Source organism: Zeus faber, assembly GCF_960531495.2.
Source record: "Zeus faber genome assembly, chromosome: 15".
Taxonomy (NCBI): domain Eukaryota; kingdom Metazoa; phylum Chordata; class Actinopteri; order Zeiformes; family Zeidae; genus Zeus; species Zeus faber.
In genome coordinates, this window is record NC_137194.1 from 17,331,914 (window position 1) to 17,353,247 (window position 21,334).

At 43.1% G+C, this 21,334-nt stretch overlaps 2 protein-coding genes across 2 annotated transcripts; both read right to left on the minus strand.

Annotated features, from left to right (window-relative positions):
- Positions 1-13,109: 13,109 nt before the first annotated feature.
- On the minus strand, positions 13,110-14,758 carry tcf15 (transcription factor 15). Its single transcript, XM_080014749.1, has 2 exons — positions 14,229-14,758; positions 13,110-13,284 (listed from the first exon to the last, which is right to left on the minus strand). Exons 1-2 carry the CDS (start codon positions 14,697-14,699, stop codon positions 13,222-13,224), a joined length of 534 nt encoding a protein of 177 aa, XP_079870875.1. The 5' UTR covers positions 14,700-14,758; the 3' UTR covers positions 13,110-13,221.
- A 4,191-nt stretch (positions 14,759-18,949) lies between these two features.
- srxn1 (sulfiredoxin 1 homolog) lies at positions 18,950-20,064 on the minus strand (the record flags this gene model as incomplete). The annotated part of the gene is made up of 2 exons (XM_080014847.1): positions 19,622-20,064; positions 18,950-19,159 (listed from the first exon to the last, which is right to left on the minus strand). The coding sequence occupies exons 1-2, from the start codon at positions 19,850-19,852 to the stop codon at positions 18,950-18,952; spliced, it is 441 nt and encodes a 146-aa protein (XP_079870973.1). The 5' UTR covers positions 19,853-20,064.
- Positions 20,065-21,334: the final 1,270 nt, after the last annotated feature.

The following is a 21,334-nucleotide window of genomic DNA, read 5'->3' on the forward strand; positions in this document are numbered from 1 at the left end:
CCTGAGCCACTACAGGAAGGGATTCGTGCTGCTGGACTGTCTGCTGGACCTCGGGTTTTACCACAAAAAGACATTCTGCTGTCCCAATTCCCGTGTGGTTAATGTAAAAAAATACACACCACGCACAGTCTTTATGCTCCCTCCCTTCAGTGTGTTTCCCCAGTGTGATTATTAGGGCCCCCTGTCCACTCAGAGACATGAGCCATTTACAGCAGTTATTTCCACTTTCCAAAAAATTCAATTCTGTATCTGAGAATTTTAAACAAAACATTTCAAAAGCCCCTGCTTTGAATGTTAACACACTGTCACATCGATCCGAAGGGGAGACTGGTTCATGTCAGTGGATTTGAAAGATACTTACTGTCATATATCAATTGTGGGAAATACACAGTTTGCCTTTCAGGACAGAATACAAATTTTGTGTTCTTTGTGCTCTTGGGGTCCAAGGAGACGGCACACTCCCATAGGTGGGGGGGGGGGGGGGGGCTGAACATCTCTGCAGCCTGGGTTTTCTGGTGAATTGGAAAAAGAGAGCCCTGGTTCCAGCCCAGCCCACTATGTACTTGGGTCTTGATCTGGCGTTGCAATGCTGACTTCGACAAGGAGGTTGGCTGTGGTCACTGCAGCTCGCATGCTGCAAGTTCACCAGGGCACGTCGGGTTATGGTCCTGCTGGGCTTGATGGCGCCTGCCTCAGCCGCAGTCCCACTGGGCCTGTTCAGGATGAGACCCCTGCAACGCTGGTTTATAAAACAGCAGGTGCGTCCATCCAGAGACCTCTACCGGGTACTGACCATTACGCAGGAGTGTCGAGATGAACTGAGGTTTTGGCTGACCCACAGCAACCGAACAGAACAGCAATGCAGCACAGTATGCTATAAACCTGTACAGTGATACAGTATGCAGCATACAGTACAGTAAGGCAGTGGGGCCAATGTGTATGTCTCAGTGGGGGCCCCTGGTGAGTTCAGCATTGACAGTCCTTATGGCTTGCGGGAAGAAATTCTGTCTCAGTCTCTCTGTTCTCACTGTATGACTGCGGAGGCGCTTGCCCGACCGCAGCAGCTGGAACAGTCCCTTGTTGGGGTGGTGAGGATCCTTCATGATCCTGGGGGCTCTGCTACTACACCTTCTGGTGTATAGGTCCTGCAGGGAGGGGAGGGTAGTTCCAGTGGTACATTCGGCTGAACACCCTCTGCATGTTCCCGCCTGTCCTGAGAAGTATAGTTCCCAAACCAGGCAGTGATGTTGCCTGTCAGGATTCTCTCCACTGCTCCAGAGTAGAAGGAGCCTCACCAAGACCCTGAATTTCTTCAGCTGCCTGAGGTGGTAAAGCTGCTGCTTCGCATTTCTCACCAGCGTGTCTGTATGTATAGTCAATGCTAAGTCCTCCGTGATGTGGTTTCCCAGGTACTTGAAACTGCTCACCCTGTTGACAGAAGTCCCATTAATCATCATCGATGCGTGCGTCCTCGGTTGTAATCCTCTCCTAAAGTCCACAATCAGCTCCTTAGTTTTGCTGACGTTCAGGAGGAGGCTGTTGTCCTCTCACCACAGTGACAGATCAGCCACCTACTCGCGGTAGGCCTTCTCATCGTCGTTAGTGATCAGGCTCTATGGAGTTGACTATGGTGTTGAAAGCTGAATTGTATTCAATAAACAGCAATCTCACATAGCTCCCCTTCTGACCATCCATGTGCGTGAGCGTGGTGTGCAGCGATGTCCACGGATCTATTCGGCTGGTATGCGGACTACAGCAGGTCAATGGTGCAAGGGTGGGAGGCGCAGATCTAATCCTTAATCAGCCTCTCAAAGCACTTCATGACCACCGAGGTGAGGGCCACCGGATGGTAGTCATTCAAGCAGGCTGGAGAGGCCTTCTTCAGCACAAGGGTGATGGTGGACCTCTTGAAGCAGGATGGGACCACTGACTTGGCCAGGGAGGCGTTGAATATCCTAGTGAGCACCGGGGCTAGCTGGTTAACACAGGTCCTTAATTCTCGCCAAGATATGCCATCTGGACCCGCAGCTTTCCTGGTGTTACACGCATCAGAGCCCTCCTGACGTCATGCTCAGACACTGAAAGCATGCGTTCCTCTCCAGCGGTGTAACTCAAATTAGCAGGCAAGCTTGCGGTGTTGTATTCAGAGCGCAATGGATTTATCGACCCACGGTTTCTGGTTGGGAAATATCCTCACTTTCATTGTGGGAACAATGCTGTCCGCTCTAGTGGCTATGAAACTCATAGCAACTTCTGACACTCCCACACTGCATGTGGTTATAAAAACCGATGCCTCCCTGTACGGGTGGGGCGCTGTTTGCGAGGACTGGATGGTCAGCAAGCGCTGGGGGGGCCATGAGACACATCAATGTGTTGGAGCTGGAGGCAGTCCATTTGGCCCTGTTTCACTTCGCTCTGCGGGTGAGGGGAGTGGCCCAATCACGGCCTGTCAAGGCCAAGTTGAGACTTGGTTGATTTAAAGGGGCTTTCAGCTTTATTCAGTGGAGCTGTCTGGAGACAGCTTAAGGAATAGCAAGAACTTGCGTTCTTCATTCATAAAACCGGGGTTGTAGCACAACCCAAAAAATCTCAGGGTGAGCATAGCCTCAAAAAAAAGTTGAGCCTGGTTCAACTTGAGACAGACAAACCAATCAGACGGTCCGCCTGGCACGAACTCTAGAATAGCAATGGCGGAGTGTTAGATGCACAATCGCTTATTTCTCCTAAACTGTCCAACAATATGTTTCTACCAATATTTGAGGGAATAAATAGGCCACGCAGAAGCAGAATATAATAATATATAAATGAGAAATTAATCAATATTCAGCTTCTGCATGGCCTTTTTCTTCGACAGTGAAGGGCTAGCGTCAGCGACAGCAAGCGTTTTTGTTGACGCACGTGTGAACAGGGGAGTATGGTCGCCATACGCTCACACCACAAGCAGTCGCTGTCGCCTGTTCCTATGCTAGTAGTTGCCATAGCAACGTATACTGTAAATTGATTGATGCATTCATTTATTTAGTATTGTTTGAAAATAAATTTATTTTTTATGTGACATGTTTATTTTTTGCATTTAAATATTCACATGTGTTCTGACCACATGTGATTTGTGTTTATTTTTTATTTTTCAACCTGTGCTGTCAGCATGCTGGGCATACAACATAGAGTATTTGTATGCCATTTCACCTAGGACAGAGTTACGTCTGGAAGTGGAGTTGTAGTGTGCTGTATGAAACCAGGTAATACTGTACATTGGAAATGTTTTAAAGTTGGACTCAGACATGTTTACTTCAGTGCATGTAATAAACCTCACCAGGGATCCCAACTACCTCCCATATCTTCTTCCATGCATCATTTTGTAAATTACGTCTCTGTAAAAGAATAGCGTAGCTTTACATCACAAAGTAGGGGAAACCGGCTACTGCAACAATGAGTTCTTCCTCCATTTTGGGAATGAAAGTTTTGTAAGAACCAATGTCAAGTTGACAGTTCATAAGCGGAATGGACCAGCAAAAATGCATTATAGCTGCCCCGTGCCACAGCTGATGAACATAACATTTTTCAACTCTCTCCTGTCGGCAAGTCCTCCTACTGGAAATGAATGACTTCTGGCCACTTTGTCGCTGTGTGTCCCTTCTGGAGTGAGTGTACGGTTAGTAAGATGTATTTCAAATAAATATATTTAACTTAAAACTTCAGAAAAGTTTCTCTTTTTTTTTACTCATTCCTAGGTTCATTTATTCACAATCATATATATGTTGAGACTATGATAGACCAAAGCAACCACCACATGAAAAAGTAGTTGAAGTAACTTAAAGTAACTGACAATTAAAACAATAAAATCACAATTAAAATGCAGGGGCAATGGGTGTGAGTCATTGGTTGATTAACAATTAGTAATACAGTATGTGTCAGTGATAACAAGAGGTTTGGATTTTAACCCTTATATATGTGAGTTTTTTTAACCAACATGAGCTAACAAACAGGGAAAAGTCTGTGTCCGAAAGGTACATCGGTCACAAAATTGTCACAAAAGCATGTGCAGGGCTGTTCACAGAAATCTAGAGGGGCAGGGGCTCAGGGCCAAAAGAGGCCAAATGGTCTCAGCCTTTATAGTTGAAAGCTTATAGTTGTCTCCTATTTCAAACACACGCAGCATTGGAGATGTTAATTTTCTGGGGGGCATACTGTGGCAACAGAGTACGCAGTGTGCAGACACCGACGACATCAGGGATGAATTGCTCTACAAGGTACCTGGCCTGTACCCTCCTGGCACTGGGTTCTCACTCCAGAAGAGGATATGGTCAGTGGGCACACTGGGGCAGGGCTGGGCCCTTTGGCTGGACCCCCAAGAGATTCCAATTCTCCTGATTAATTATTTGGAAAATGTGGATTGCTGCACCAGCTCAGTTATAGATATTATTTAATGTGCCTGTATTGACGTCTGTTTGCCACATAGCACAATAGAGACAGGCATCTTGCCCGAAACATCAGTGCAGCAATAAACAACAAAAAATAAATAAAATATAATTTTAGAACAGACTTTGACAAAAAAAATTCGGCATTACGTTCAAAATGTAAATCACTGTATATGAATAAGGAATCAAAGAGGACCGAGAGTGGAACCTAGTGGAACCCCAATATACCCATGTATTCTGAATTGGCTCTTGTTTGTTCCAATTGGTTTTTATTGAACAAATAATTTAGAGAGAAATAACCAATGCCCCTTATCTATGCTCATATAACCATATTTGTGTCTCATCTATTAGAGGGAAAGTAAATTCGATTAAATAGGAAGTAGCGCATTTGTTAAAGAATCAGTAGGGATACTACAAACCAGTTGAATTTTGGCAGAGCAGGCCCAATTTAGACATAACAATACATTGGCAATTTCAATAGGAGCTTCTATGATTTAATGTAAAAAACGATTGTGTCAAGATAAGCGAAAGTCAATAATTAAACAAATAAAAATACATTATGATACATTTTAGAATCTTTCTTTTTATTCTGAATAATTTAGAATTTAAAATTGATGCTATAATATGGTATATGCATTGAAATTAAAGAGCTAGTCACAACAATATGGTCACTTTATTTATTGCTATTGAGAATTCTCCCCCCAAAATCAGATTATTTTAAATTATTTTAGAATCTCAAAGTACCAATGTGTTACTTTGAGTGAATTACCAGTTAAAGAAAATAAATGCATGTTAGTGACAGAAAAACATTTGTTCTGTCATTTCTATTTTTTCAGTTGTTTTTTTGCTGTTTTCCCGGGATCATTTTCCACAGAGCTTCTTACGATCGTCTTTTCCACCTACATTGTTTATCTCTTTCACTTCTTGCTTCAACGAGCACAAATGACCTGTAGGATTATGAAGGGAAATGACCTGTAGGATTATGAAGGGAAAAAAGACAAACATTACAACAACAAGCACATTTTTTACTTGGAAAATGACCAACCTCAAGTAATGACTGGTATCAGTCCTCACAGATATTGCACATCCTGCCAAGGCATGAGATAAATATTGTAATAACCATGTAATCATTAACAACATCATCTAGAGTGTATGTTTAAGCGATTTACCCAAATTGCAAGGAGCGAGAGCACAAGTTTGAGCAGACCTATCGCCAAGCAGCCAACAACCGTCCACAGGGCGGGCAGCTCCACCACGCGCGGGGACCACAGCGGGGTGTGGAGTGGTGTGAGTAGCATTTCCTGACGGCGGTGGGGTCACGCACTCTGAAAAAAGAATGTCACGCAACAATAAAAATGTGAATTGTTTCCATTCCGGCTTGCGACGATGTCATCAGGAAGGAAAAATGTATGAGGCCTATCTTGTTTTTTTTACGTCATCGAAATCTTCTCTATCGAGGAGGAATAGGGACATATCATAAAGAAAACTGAGAATTATAAGATTAATCACAGAAGGGGAAATTCTTGGCCCTAACCCTCTTCCGTACGAATGTTATAAAAATATAACAACAAAAGCATTTGACTGCTGCCTTAATGAGAGTCTATAAAATGGCAAATAAAAAAAATAATATATTACATTACAGTCAATGGGTAGATTTCAACATAGTGTCAGTGGCTTTGACCACCTGCTGCAACAAACAAAGTAGAAAGGTGCTGAGAAAGGTGTGAGGATGCTGACAGGTACCTGGAACGATGAGGGTCACTGGCTGCGGGTTAATGACTTTATGCCCAGCTTTTTGAACGATATAACACTCGAAGGTGCCCGAATCCCCGGGTTTTATGCCGTGAAGGGGTAGACTGCGCTCTTCCCCAAACTGGCGCGTCCCAGAAGAGTTGCGGCGCTCTGGCACTTCCTCTAAGAATGACAACTTTCTTCTGGTCGATGTACTGCTCAGATTAGGAGCACAGATAACAATCAACAAGTGTGGTGGAATCTTCTACACGCCTGACGCAAATTCGAAATCGCTTAGCGTTTATCTACGCTTCAAATGTAAAACATTTGGATGTAATGGTAGAAGTTCAGCGCTATCTCTCTGCATGATGTGTATTACCACGACAGCACTGACCTTAAACCATATTACAAAGTTGAAGCTTGCGCCTTTGATTCCGCAACACGGCCGAGATACATTTCCATCGCAGTCCGCTTGAATTTCCCTCCGATTTTGGGTCGTTAAACTGATCAACAGCGGCTGAGAAAAAGAAAAAAAAAATTGTTATGCCAAAGTTCCACAAAAAAACAAAACAAAAGGAAGAATTGAATTGTGTTATGACAATTAAACAGGGAAGCGATGAAGCTTGAATGGTAAGTGCTTTGTAGTCCACTCACCTCAACTAATATCACAATGTAGGGCATCTTTTATGGTTCATCAGTGTCTGAAAAATCTATGTCAGCCTTTCATTTCCTTTAACAGGGTAGGGGTTTCCTGTGTGTGTGTGTGTGTGTGTGTGTGTGTGTGTCATTTTTTTTTAATTTTTTTTTACATTGAGTTATAGTGCATCGCATGCCTGAAGCCAGAGCCAAAGAACCACAAGGGGTGGATCACTTTACATCAAAGGTGGACCTCTTCATTGTGAGTACAGGACGTATTATTTAGGGCCTCTGGCACGCCATCAAAACATTGCTTGGCCGCTTTAGATGAATCCATTTCCCACCTGATTTTTACAGTTTAATTACAGTTTAATCCAGAATGCATGAACACTGACCCCGCTCTCAGAATCCCTTTGGCTAAAGACAAAATATGAAACCGTGAGTAAAACAGATCAAGGTGGGAAACCAGTTACTATTAACTTTAATGTCAACATCATTCTTATTTTTATCCAGCACACTTGTAGAGGCTACGAAAGTGGGTTTGGCTCGGCTCAGACTTTGTGTCCTTAGGGGAAGATGGTACGACCCAGTTGACCCCACAGCCCATTGTGACTCATCCAGAATCGTTACTGATGTAAACACGTGCCACCACGTGGTGAAAGCCTTCATGAGCTGCGGAGCTGATTTGTGAGTCTGAAGTTATTAATGTCGTTTGGCCTTTATCCAGATACGGCAATAATGCGTTTGAAGTGGCGTATCGATCCACCCAACCGTGGACCTGTGCATCTGCCTTTCCAAGGGACTCTCTATTCATAGTATGCAGTGCAGAAAGCAGACACACACACACACACACACACACACACACACACACACACACACACACACACACACACACACACATATACACACACACACACGCACACCATGTCCGTTCATCCTGTTGTTTCCATCTTTCCCATTGTCTCTTCTTAGCTGTATGATTTGAATGTGTCGCTCTTGTTGACAAAGGGCTTTAGATTTATGGTTGGCGGCAGCCGACTGGTTTATGGAAAAGGAAAGAGTGAGGGGTCTCTGGATCCCACCATCTGGATTAAACAATGCCTTGTTCGGCAGCAGCTAAGACAATGAGTGGCAGGGCACACGGCGTTGTAAGGACCCGACAACATGGATGGAGACAGGGACGCCGAACGGCTTCCTGTCAGAAGCTGGCGGCCGCAGCTGTGAGTTTTGCCCATATAACAATCGTTTAAACTGAAAATAGTCAATTCCGAAACTCCATGTTGCGTAGTCCACATCGTCCCGGCTAGATCTGCGGTGATGGCGGTGCATGTTCTCTGACTTTTTAAGCCGCACTAATGTGCAGGTGTTTCTAAATCTGGGGTAAATGGCTGTATAACCTTATTTAAGTCCATGGGAATTTACAGTTAATTCACATTATGTCAGGTTGTGTTACACTCAGGAAAAAAATATGAAGGTGAACGTTCACTGTTAAAGGTCAACGACTGGACAAATATGTGAGTGAGAAAAGGTTATTTTGACTTGTACATCATTATCGTGAAACAATCCTCAGCCATCGAGCTTTCAATCCTCGGTTGATTCTGTTGGTGTGTGTGTGTGTGTGTGTGTGTGTGTGCGTGCGTGCGTGTGTGCGTGCGTGCGTGCGTATGGCGTTCGTGCGTGCGTGTGTGTGTGTGTGCGCGTGTGATTCTGGTTCACCTTTCTGCAGGACACAGGGTGTTGCACACAACAGTAATCCCAGAGCTTGTTAGCACGCCCAGCTGCGAGCGTAGGTCTCCATGTTTCTGTCAACAAGGCTGTTCATTGCACACTCGGCGGCCTCTGATTGAGGATATCCTCTGACTGTTTGCTTTGTGCCGAAAATCAAATGTCCCAATAGTTCCTCTCGCCTCTCCCATAGGCCCTGGGCAGGGAGAGTTTCCCATGAAAATTAGACATGTGTGTATATCTACACGAAAGCACATGCGCACACGTAAAACACCAACCCAACCAGTAACACACAGTCTTCACTTCAAGAGATGGTTACTTCTCATATTAAGTTTGTTTTCCCTTTGTTGGCGACGGAAGTAGGTCGGGATGGCACCGGATATTATGAGGTATTTGTGCCAACGTGAATGCATCACATTGTTCAATTGTTTGTGCAAGGAAGCGAAGCCTCAGAGTCACTATTACTGGATCGTCACCGCCGCGGGTGAGTTAAGGAAGCCTGCGGAGTCCTGTGGGCTGTGGTGGAAAAATCCGGATTCGGAAAGCAAAATTCCATGCCGGGATTTTGAGTCAGCCATGTGGATTTTCTAATTAGCGTCAACCCAGAGGTCCAACTAATGAGTGGCATCAACTGGACCAGTGCATGTGCTGGAGCTAAAAACATGGCGGGACTTTTCACTTTCTGAACCCAGAGTTTTTTCCACCTCTCCCTGGTGCCGGTCCGAACCGAAGCGGGACCACTATGGGGCAGTTTTGTTTCGCTCCCGGACGCCGGATCTCCGGGAGATCCTCTTTTCTCCAGAGCCCTTCTGTTTACTGTCCCTGTCTCCATCCTCCTCCTGCGTGAACGTTTTGGCGACCGAAAGCGGTTGTTGCCGTGTGCGACGGGAGAAGAGCGCAGACAGATCTTGCTCCTCAGACAGACCCCGCTCCCTACAGAGCCCCCGGCCGGCAGTCCAGCAGTGGGCTTCTTCCTCCTCTGGAAAAGTGCTCACGCTAGATCGGAAGCGGGGAGTCCAAACCTCATGGCAGGAGGCTGGAGAGCCACAACATGCGTCTCAGGGCCATTAATATCCTTGACATGCAGGGTGAACAGGGGGCCCCTCTCATCTCAGTCAATGAGCGTGTTCGAAGCCTTTTGAGATGCTCTTTGCTCCAAGCTGACAGCGCAGAGCGGATGCTATTAAAATATTACCCTCCTCATCATTTGATCTGTCGAACAAGAGCTCTTTAGCAAGACTGAAAGCGTTCCAGGGGAAGAACCCATGGGGGAATAGGGGATATGTACAGTGGGGTAGTGCGTGGTGTACGCAGGTACACAACGTATACTCTACCTACCTCTTTTTCAGTTGGCATTGCGTGTACCCACTTCTAAACCCCCTCTGATGCACATCACTCAGTAGTGTCCTGCGATAACCAAATCATGACAAACAGCCCGAGCACACGTTCCCTTAAACACTCACTGAAGAGATCTATGTTCACGTAAACAGTGGCTAATTATTTTGTTGTCTTACCCAAGAGTCTGTGAGCCGGTAGAGATTGATTGCTCTTCTGCTGCTAATGTTAAATCCATAATGACCCTCCCTCCCTGAAGTCAAGCAGCAGAAGTTAAGCGATAGTTTTTTAAAATACCACTCGCTCCATTTTTTTGGGGGGTGAGCTAAATAATGCGAAACAGGGCATTTATCCTTTGCTGGACGGGCCGCGTAAAAAGAAAATTCTGGGGCAAATTTGAAGAGTGGACCCACCTCTCCAGGCACCACCACACCACTTGGTGAGGAAAAACTGCTTTAACTTCCCTCTCTTTTATGGATCGCCTTCCTCATTCTCTTGGTTTCAGTGTGGGTACATTTGGAGCGAAAGGAACAATGATTATGGAAACATTTTGAGTTCAATTTTACTGTTTGTGCACATCATATATTTCTATTACATTTCTGAACATAAAAGTCATTTTCAATAGCTTTAACAATAAAGTTGCCTTTATTTTATGATAGTGCTGCAATTTATAAAGCAGGTGATGTCCCTATACCAAGAGAAAATGGGTACATTTAAGCACCAATAAACAAGTCCCCTTATTTCTCCAAGTATGTTATGTTTGCTTATCTAAAGTGGAGATATGGGTGACAGGTGTGCCCCCAAAAAGAGGTTAATCAAACAACATGGCAAAAATAGAAAGAAAAGATTGTGAGCAAAGCGATTGGAGATTTCTCTCCATTTGTTTTCATTTCCCCATCTTTAACAAACAATGGAGCACACGTGTGGTTCATTCTTCATCTCGGGTCAAAGAGTTGGCTGGAGGAGGCGGAAGTGTTGCCTCGCTCAGCTTCACTCCCACTGAAAGTTCTTCCTGCAGGAAATCTTTTTGGGCAGTAGGGACCCGCGAGCTTCCGTGGAAGAAGAAGAAAGAAAAAAAAAAAAAACAACAACCCTCACTTCAGCAAAGCAGTAAAGTATAAACCTCCGCAGGGGTCCCCCAGGTGGATGCATATCATTCATTGCCTGTCAGACACATTAAACAGATCCAACGCAACCCTAATTGCCGCCTTTGCCTCCTCCCTCGATCTTTGTCTCCCGACGGTCTCCGACGTGAATCTCCACCTATCGCCATGGAAACGGTGTCGACACTTTTGCACGTCTGCTCGGAGCGTACCAGCAGAGTACATCTGGGGTCCAACACCGGATGATGTCAAGACTGGCACTGACCCAAAGCCTGCCGCACGGAGTTCCTCGGAGGGGTCGGCCCCGGCGTGTTTTCCCTTCCTGTGCCTCCGTGACATCTTCCTGCCGCGGGATGCCTCTGGGAGCCATTCGAGGGGGCCTCGGCCCCGCGCATGCAGCGCCGAGTGCCGCAAATCCTAATTAGCCTGACAGGGCAGGTGGTGGGAGAGAGGACGGCCCGGACCCCCAGCACACAATTTAACTGCCTTGAAATTTACTTTCCATACGGCCCCTTTTATCATCGGGGAGCTTTAGCGTGTCGTTTTTCCGGACTACACTAAGTCTGTATCCTTGATTCAAAGGGATCCCAGACAGGAAGTAGCGGGAGCCCCAGACTGGACTGTCTGTGTGTCTGAGCGACAGTCTGTCTGCTAAACCAATCACTGGCTCCAAAGAGACATGTAGAGAGTGCATCGCTTCAGCTTCGCGGTCTCACTTCCGAGAAATGTTTTCCGTTGTGACTGAGTCGCCTCTTCAAGGACACACTGCAAAGTATCCGAATTTCACGTTAGAGTTTCAGAACATCCGTCCTCACCCAATGAAACGCTCACGTCACTAAATGTCGTCATCAACGACTCCTACCACGAAGATATTTCCACCAGAGGTATTAGATATCAACAGTACACATGCAATTATAACCCTTATGTGTCATAATAGTGACTGTCGGGGCTGGACAAGTATTAATGTGTCCATTATTATATCTCAAAAAGATGGAGGAAAAAAAAACGACGTCTACAGTCAAAACAAGGATTGCATCGACCGCGGCGCACCGTGATAAGACGTCAACGGGGTTTCACTTCTTTAACCTCGCTGTCTGTGCTCAACCGAGACCTCCAACCTCTCGACCCATCACTCCCCGTCTCCTCGTCCCGCGGCGGTGATTTATTCTTTTTTGCATACCAACAGCTGTGTGCGGGGCGCCCAGCAAAGTGGGGGCTATTATTTGCCGTGACTAATCGATACCAGACTTCAAAAAACAGTAACCGTGAGATTTGCGAGAAAACGCCAGTCAACGACACCAGAAACCCTGACCTTTTGCTGTGGCTTTGCGGGCTTCATAAACAACTTCTTGGCAATGCTATCGGAAATAAAGTGGTGGAATGTCTGCGTGTTTGTGTGTATTAGCCGTCCTTTCTTGAACATATTCAATTCATGCGCTAGTTCAAATTAGCAATCTGGAGAAAATTAAGATATAGTCAACAGATATAAGATGTCGTTAACAATTTAGCATTTTAAGTAGGTTAATCACAAGAACTGAAGTATCCTTCTACTCGTTATACATCCGAGACCAAACAGCTTAATTATAAAAAAAGCAATAATATATTTTTTATGTTATTTATTTTTTATTTATATTGTTTTTACATGTCATTTTATTTGGCTCAAGATGCCTCAAATTGATCTTCAAAGATCTCAAATGAAGTCCCAATCGGGCCCTTGCTTCTATATATGAAATACAACCATGTGCATCATTTGTTACTCTTTTCAGTAACAATATAAATTTCTATAATAAACCGAAGGGTTTTCCTCACTATTTGTACACATTTCCTTGCCGAGACAAATTTTTTAGTTTCATTTTCATACAACAACATCATTCATTTATGTCTGGTCCAAGAATATCACAAAGCTGAGTCAGCAACATTTTGTTTTCATAAAAATATATTTTATTTTAAACTTTTGTACACCACAAAACTCATAAACTCTAAACAAATGCACTGCATTTTGAAAGGCTTAAACCCTATTTTTTTTTTTTTTTTTTTGCCCAAGTATAAATAGTCCCTTTCGTTCCATAATTTTATCCAGCATGTGTGTGTGTGTGTGTGTGTGTGTGTGTGTGTGTGTGTGTGTGTGTGTGTGTGTGTGTGCGTCTGTGTGTGTGTGTGTTTGTGTGTGTGTGTGTGAGAGAGATTGTGTGCTCTGTTAAATCTGATGATTATATTCTTCCCTGAGAATGTCTTTGAGAAGTTCCAGGATTTTGCCTTCTCTTCATCTTCAGTTATGGCCTCATTCGCAGGGAAGCCAGCCCTCGCATTTTTAAGCAGTCTTTACTCTCCTTGATCTGAAATGATAGAAATATAGAAGCAAAAAAAAAAATTATACAAAAAAAACCACCCCATTATATAACCTTATAACTAATGGACACTCTTCGTTATAACCACCTCGTTATGACATCTTATCCAAACATTGTCTCTATAAATGAGATACCACTAGAGATCTATGGAAGCCCTGAAAGGCAACAAAATAGTCATCAAAAAGTAGTCAAAATAAGAACGACATTTTTGACCCAAAACACAACAAATGCTTTATGCAAAATATATCATCCGTTGTCTTTTTTTTAATCTGTTTTTGAATGAAACGTTAACATTTTCACGTGTTAGTGAGTCAAAAGTAAGAGTTCAAACTTGCAAATGCATTGTTTGTTGTTGTTTTTTTGTTGTCATTCGGGGCGTCCATAAACCTATTGTTCAAATATTGACACGTTTACAACTTACCAATTCAATTTGCAATTAAACTTCAAATGTAAAAGGGAAGCATCATTTAGTCATTATCTATTTTGTTGTGTTCAATTGTGTACGAAATTGTTGAATTAATAATGAATATCATAAACTTTAATATTTATGTTTAATTAGTGATGATAATAATAATAATAATAATAATAATAATAATAATAATAATAATGATGATAATAATGATGATAATAATGATAATAAAACTAATAATACTAATTGTAATACTACTACTACTAATAATAATAATCTGCCTAAAAACAATAGGATTTCCCGCACTTAGCGCTGGACCCATAACAATAAGAAGAAGGAGGAGGAGAAGGAGAAGTAGTAGTAGTAGTAGTAGTAGTAGTAGTAGTTGTTGTAGTAGTAGAAGAAGAATAAGAATTAGTAGTAGTAGTGTTAGTAGAAGAAGAAGAGAAAGTAGTAGTAGTAGTCATAGTAGTATTAGTGGTAGAAGAGGGGGATAAATGTCAACATAATGAAAGGCACGCACCCCTTTCCTCTGGTTGCTCAGACAGAAGGTGCAGATGGTGCGGGGCTTAGCTCCACTCTCCCCCAGACACGGCTGCCCGCCTCCGTCTCCACCTCCATCCTCTACCAGCAGCACGTTGGCCAGGTGGGCGATGTAGCTAGACGCCAGGCGGAGGGTCTCTATCTTGGAGAGCTTTCGGTCCACGGGCTCCGTGGGTATGAGGGTCCGCAGGGCCGTGAAGGCGGTGTTCACGCTCTGGGTCCGGTCCCGCTCCCGGGCGTTGGCCACGTTCCTCTGCTTCACCACCACCACGTCCCCCGCGTCCGACTTCCTGGTGGTCCGCCGCCGCTTCTCCGCCGCGGCGCACACCCCGTAGCTCCGGTCCGAACTGCCGTCGCTCTCGCTGCGGTTCTCGTCGTCCTCGGACATCATGCCGAGGTCCGGGTAGAGCAAGTGGGCTGCCATGGGCCGCAGCAAGGCGAAGGTCATCATCCAAAAGGTTTGCTGCGGTCCCCGGTGGAGCAGCTGAACGGTCCCCAACGTCGCTCCTGGAGGTCTACTCCTGCGGGGCCATCTCCCCTCTGCACCAGGAGGAATCGGAATCAGATTTTGGGTGGATTCTTACTTCTGACAAGCCATGTGTACACTGGCTCCGGTCCATTGAATGAATGGGCCTGCCTACCTGCTGCTGGGCTCTTATAGCTGGATGGGAGGAGACACTGCTCCAAACTTTCAATTTTCCACGTTCAGTACACACAGTTTTCCTTAAATATTATAAAATGATAATATGAAAGTCCCTTCAACATTCCACTCAAGTCATCGCTAAACTACTGGATAATACATTGACTTCATGATTATAATAATTATTATTGTTATTTATTTATATTGGCACAAATTACGCATTCCATGTTGCAGTGATAGAGCTAAAAGCGTTGATGATCCAGTGTTATGTTATTATTTGCAGTCTCACATTTACAAGTGCTTTAAAATCTTTTTTATTAAACTGATGGGATTGCTTTTGAGAAAAAAAAACATTATTAAAATGGCACGTGCATGGGATCCAAATACATGAAGTGGAAGATCTAAGTATCCTCAATTAGAAACACCTCAAAATGATACGAACAGTACCTGGATACTCCTGTTTAATTTACAGAGATAAACTGGTTTTAAGGGAGGTGTTTATGGTGCCACGACCTGCTCTGATTTGTTTACCTGTTGCTACTTAACTGCAACTGTACAGTCCTTTGATTCTGATATAAGCAAGCAAGAAATGATATAATCCAGGGGGATTTTAAGTGCATTTCATAAACCGGCAGAACAGTTTGAAGTACCATAATCATAAGAAATGTGGGAATGGTGAGGTTTGTCTTCGGCCAATGGAATCTTTTTCATTTCAGATTTTGAGAGTTTGTTATGGTTGTATGACGGTTGTATGCTTTGTTTTTTTTTTCTTTTGTTGTTGATTTTTTGAGAGCAGGAGACTCTGGAGAACAGTCAGCCAAATAGCAGGGGCCCTTGAGCTTGTGGCCCCATACCTGCGCCTGGGGCTTTAGTGGGTCACAGTGAATCATCACACTTACTCAAAATAAGGTTTTTGGAATGACCCAAAACCTTTTTTTTTCTGATTGCTGACAAAATCTAAACTTATCTTGTCTTAACTTATCTCTCAGAGAGAGATTTTTTTTTTTACTTTTAAGATTCCTTTATTTGCAGTAAGTCATGTCACAAGAGAGAGAGAGAAAGAGAGAGAGAGAGAGAGAGCAAACAATGAGCAGATGTCCAGAGGTGATCTGGGGTGGTGAGGATTTATTTTCTTGTTGGTCTGTATTTGGAAAAACAAAGTGAGAAAACAAATGGCTGATTTAGAAGCTCTACTGCTCCAACAGGCAATTCCACCACTGAACCAGGTCCCAGTCCCCTCAGCTATTTGGAGATAAAATGAGAAAATGAATTAGAACTGGTCTGCATTGACAAATCAAATATCACAATATTATTTTGAGAAACAGCACCTCAATATTGATAATTTGATCATTTTTGGGGGGTGACTATTTGTGCTTTCATTCATGCAACGGACATTAGTAGTGTTGATATCATAACCAAGAAAGTAGAGGCATTGATTAGGACAGCTTCAATAGCATTATCTACTGTATCATTTAATTGCATACCCGCCTTAAAGACAATATTTAACTATATCACAAGGTTATGGACGATAACTAGTCTCACCCTAAAATAAAGAATTTTAAAAAGGACACGAAATAGTTAACATTTCATCTTCTATTTCCACAGTTTTATAGAAGCTCTCGAACATAATGTTCTCAGTTATATCTCTGCTGAAATGTAAAATCTTACAAGCTCTCATATGATGACATATAGAGGCTTGGTCCAGGTTTTTCCACTGGGGCATATACACAGTGTGTGCGAACCATGCATATAAAGAGGTGTAAGAAAATTGTTGTTTTTCTTGTGATTGTGTCCTCAAGTATGATGAGTTGTAAGTGAGTCGGGGAAGGCAGTGCCATGTTTTCCTCAGAGCAAGCCCAACATCAATCCATCCATCCATTTTTTAAACCGCTGAGCAAGCCCAACATTTCAAGGTATTTTCCGGGGCTCCCGTACTCATAGGGAAGAAGCGCTGCCATTTGTCTACGGTAATGAGGGAGCAGCCTGTTGGCTTTGACACCTGCAGAGGCTTCAGAGTGCTTCAGCCTGTCTGTGCCATAGAGCATACACGGGAAAGCTGTCAGCTCTGTGTGCTGCATATAGAGAGGTGGGGCAAACATAATATTGAATTCTACTGAGCACTCCTGAAAATGGTTCAGGGAGAACCTCCGTGAAATCCAAAAAACGGCATTGCATGGATAATTCTTTCTCTCTTGGAATATTAATCAGCAACGCCGTTAAAAACGATTCACATTAATAGAAGACTAACTGTTATCTGTGATAATAAGGCCTACAATAACTAGGATAAAAAATTAAATAATTTGTACAACTATAATGGGGGAAAATCTCAATAGATTGAGTTCTCCTACGATCTCAATCGATCCAAAATGCCTCTCTGTTCAGAGCTCAGACAGTGAGGAGCACATTGCAAATCTGGCACAAATTACACGCCTGCGGTAGCCAGTGGTCTGGTGAGATTCCGGACAGAGCGCTGTGGATAGTCATCATCAATACCAACCCTTCCTCCAAAATACTGTGCGCTATTACGAACCCCAACTGGAACAAATTGAACAACCCACCAACCTCAGATCATTTTTCCGTTTTTGTTTTAAAGCTCTGAGTAACTCCACAGGGAAGCAAGGATCAAGGGTACACTGTGAGTCTGCAAAGTGGAGCAGGTTAAGGTCCTCAAGGATTTTTTCCGCCACTGTACTGAATCATGTTACAGACCCACCACTGCTGATGAAGAGGGTTTAGGGAAATGTTATTTATTTAATACAGAGTTGAAGTATCCAGTGTTTGTTAGATTATAAAATGATTAAAAAAAATAAAATAAAAAATCGAATTTCCCACCCACAAATGAGCAAACCAAACCATTCTTGTGATTGGCTATAACACCATTTGTCAAAAAGACATGAAACACTTCCTCTCCTTATCCCCAGAAAATCTTCTTGATGTTTTTTAAATCCTTACAGATGAAGCATAAAGAACCACCCATGGAAAGAACTGCCCAAAAATAACAGGTGCAGTGTTTTTCCCCCCCTAATACCGGTTTTATGTGTCATAAAACCCTTTGAGGATATGGTTCCTTCTAGAGGGTGTGGCAGCCAAAGGAAATATTCTTACACGCGACAATTCTTTGAAACAAGCGGACAAAAGCAGCCAACGGGCAGCTCTTACTTGCTGGATAGGCACTGAGGAGGAGATCATCAATCAGATCTACGTGTGCAGAAAGCAGATATTGATTTAGAAAAGGTGTTATATTGGTGTGATCTGCAATGTATGGGTTGCATAATATAATTGGGTTCAGCTTCTTCCTCTAAACTTAATTCCTTACATAGCAGCGTGCGACTCGAAATGCTCTGTGCAAATCACTAAGCAGCGCTGACAATGAGGGTTAAATAAATCCATCATATCAAGTACTCTATGTTATTGAATGAATAAGGACAAAGTATCATATGAAGCATTTCACCCTGATTCTCTGATACTTATTAGGACTCTCTATACCAAGAAAAACTAAGGGATGATTGCCATGATAATGGAATGTTAAAGTCCATTTTTATTTTAGTACAATTACAATGTACAATAATCAAGTACATCCACAGCTATAAGTGTTTTATTTGAATTCTCATATGCCAGTCATTAAGATCACAGCCAAGGAGGATGTGTGTTCTCATGGTACATGACGCCTTTCTTCTCTCCATCTGGTGAATCTGTGTATTTGTCAGCTGTTTGACGAAGGTAATTGTTGGCTATTCGACTGTGGTATAGAATTACATTTCCGCCGTATACAATATATATATATACACAACAAACACATATTTTGGAGAGAAACAACCCTGAGTGCAGAAAATAAAATGCTCATTAAAAAAATGTATAATATATGCATAGACAGACGGACAGACAGTGCAGATAGTTCGAAATTATGCAGTGTATAACTAAAGAGGTACAATTCCCCCTGGTGGTAATATTATGTTCTGCAGGTAATAATCGTTTACGGAAATAAATATTGTGATCACATGTGGGGAAAAAGAAACACAAACGCAATCTACACTGAAATAAAAGACGTGGCAATCCAGGCTTCACAACAGGTCCGGCGTCGAAGACCCCAAGTATATCCTCAGGTCTGAGACGTTTGATTTGAAGATCTTTGCTGGAATTGTTTCCATGTTTAGCCGCTGGTATGCTGCAAACCGGTGACAGCCTCCAAAGGAGTAGTAGTAATCCCCCCCTTCTCTACCTTTGACCCACAGGACATCAATGGGAGGGACGATGTTCATGTCTGTAGTCTCCTTCAATGGATGGACGGACATATAGATAAATAGTAGATAGATAACAGACAGACAGACAGACAGACAGATAGATAGATAGATAGATAGATAGATAGATAGATAGATAGATAGATAGACAGATAATACATAGATAGTAGATAGATAATAGATTGATAGACAGATAATAGATAGACAGACAGACAGACGGATAAATAGATAGATAGATAGATAAATAGATAGATAGATAGATAGATAGTAGGGCAGACAGACAGATAAACAGATAGAAGAAAAACATGGCAATGTACGATAAACAATATTATCAATAAACAATACAACTCTGTCTCAACAATTCACACGAACAAAAATAGTAAAAGTAAGACCTCATGGGCCATTTATTTCGTTGTTTTTTAAGTGATATAAGAATACACGACACGACGTTTTAGATCTGAAGATAACACAAACAAACACCTGCTGTATATTTACCTTAATGGTGTTCATTAAGCTGTGGACCTTCTGCTCATCGAGCACAGAGGGAATGGGTCTCATTATCACATGCGTAGGGACGTTGTGAACTTCTTTAACGTTGTAGGAGTGAATTGACCGGGTGTCGGCGCTTTTGTCGTCCATCTCAGACTGCGCGGAGCTGGAGGGACGCCCGGGGAAGCACAGCGAGCGGCTCACACGCCGCACTTCGCCCCGGAGCACGCCATACATTTGCAGATGCCGGGATTCTTCACCGACAGGTATCTCCCATCCGCCAGTCAGAATGCGGAAGTGTGACCTAGGTTAACCCCGCCCAGGGAAGTTTCCCATTGGTCCTTCACGCTGCCAATCATCCTCCACGATCCGAATTCTGACACCAATGCGGAAGTGCTCTTAACTGCAATTTCAGATAACGGCCACTAGACGCTCGGTCCAGACTTTTATTTTATTTTTTTTCTCGATGTCGAAGTTTACGTCTTCTAATCGGTGTCTGCGTTGCGGTTTAGACAACTGTCATTCGACGAAGACGACGCTTATGCTTAAGGTTGTGTACGTGGTTACACTGGGATGGCAGGTCTCGTTGACGTGAGCGCAAGGGGGGCGTGTCTCCCCCCCCCACGCACGCCCAAGACTCCGCCCACGCGCCAAATTTGGAACTTCCGTTTCCGGCCAAGATGGCAGCGAGCCAAGCTGTGTTCAGAAGCCAATGGATGACGTAACAGAATGCAATTTCTCCACAGTCTATGTGACCACTCTGTAAGTGATCGAGGTTTTTTTTTTTTTTTTTTTTTGTCTACACCATTCACTTTGTTACCATTTACCAACAGTCCCAATTCTTACATTAATCTAGACTTGTAAACAGGCCAAGTTCAGTCAATCACCTGCCATTTTAGTTGGAACCCTCTCCTCCAGGAGGAACTGTCTCCCATTAAAAGTCATTTAGCACAAATTGCGAAATGAGTCAAAGCATCCCCGCAACACTCGTCAAACAGTTGAAAAGAATTGCGCCGACTGTTTTGGCAGAAACATTTTAATGAGTGGGATGTTATGTGTTCTGCCGCATAACGTGTTGCTGGTTTAATCAAAGAGAACTTGGTTATATTCTATTTTTGCAGGAGTTTCAAAAGAGCGGAGCCAGGTTGCTGTGGTTACAAAAAGGAAACGTCTGGGCCCGCTGCTTTGTGCAGGTAAGTGGACGAGCTTCAAAGATCCGTAGAGAGCGGAGACAGAACTATTGTTGTTTTCTCCAACCCGCGGCTGCAGCATCCTCTAATTGGACAATTAAAAAAGATTTCTTGGACAGGAGAGACACGCTATTATTTTGAATTATTACAAAGACTTTGAACTACAATGGCACGGCCTTTTTGTTGATTAATTGGTCACATTGGGATCAGTTGCAATATGCTGTCTATTTATAGGGCACGTACTGGTAACAGTGCAATAGCTTTGCTGAGTAAACTTGAACACAACTCCCCTAATTTGAAATGCTGCAGTACATGTAATAATATTTTTAATGGTAAGTGCACTGTAGAAGCACCAACAGCTATAATAGTTATTTGAAATGCGTTCACAGTAAAGGACAATTTAGGATTATTTTTAATTGATGTATAGAGCTGTTGTATAGAACAGTTATGTCTACAGGAGTAGATATAACTACGATATATATATATATAACTTGGTTGCTCCATACATAAATAAAAAACAATATACTGT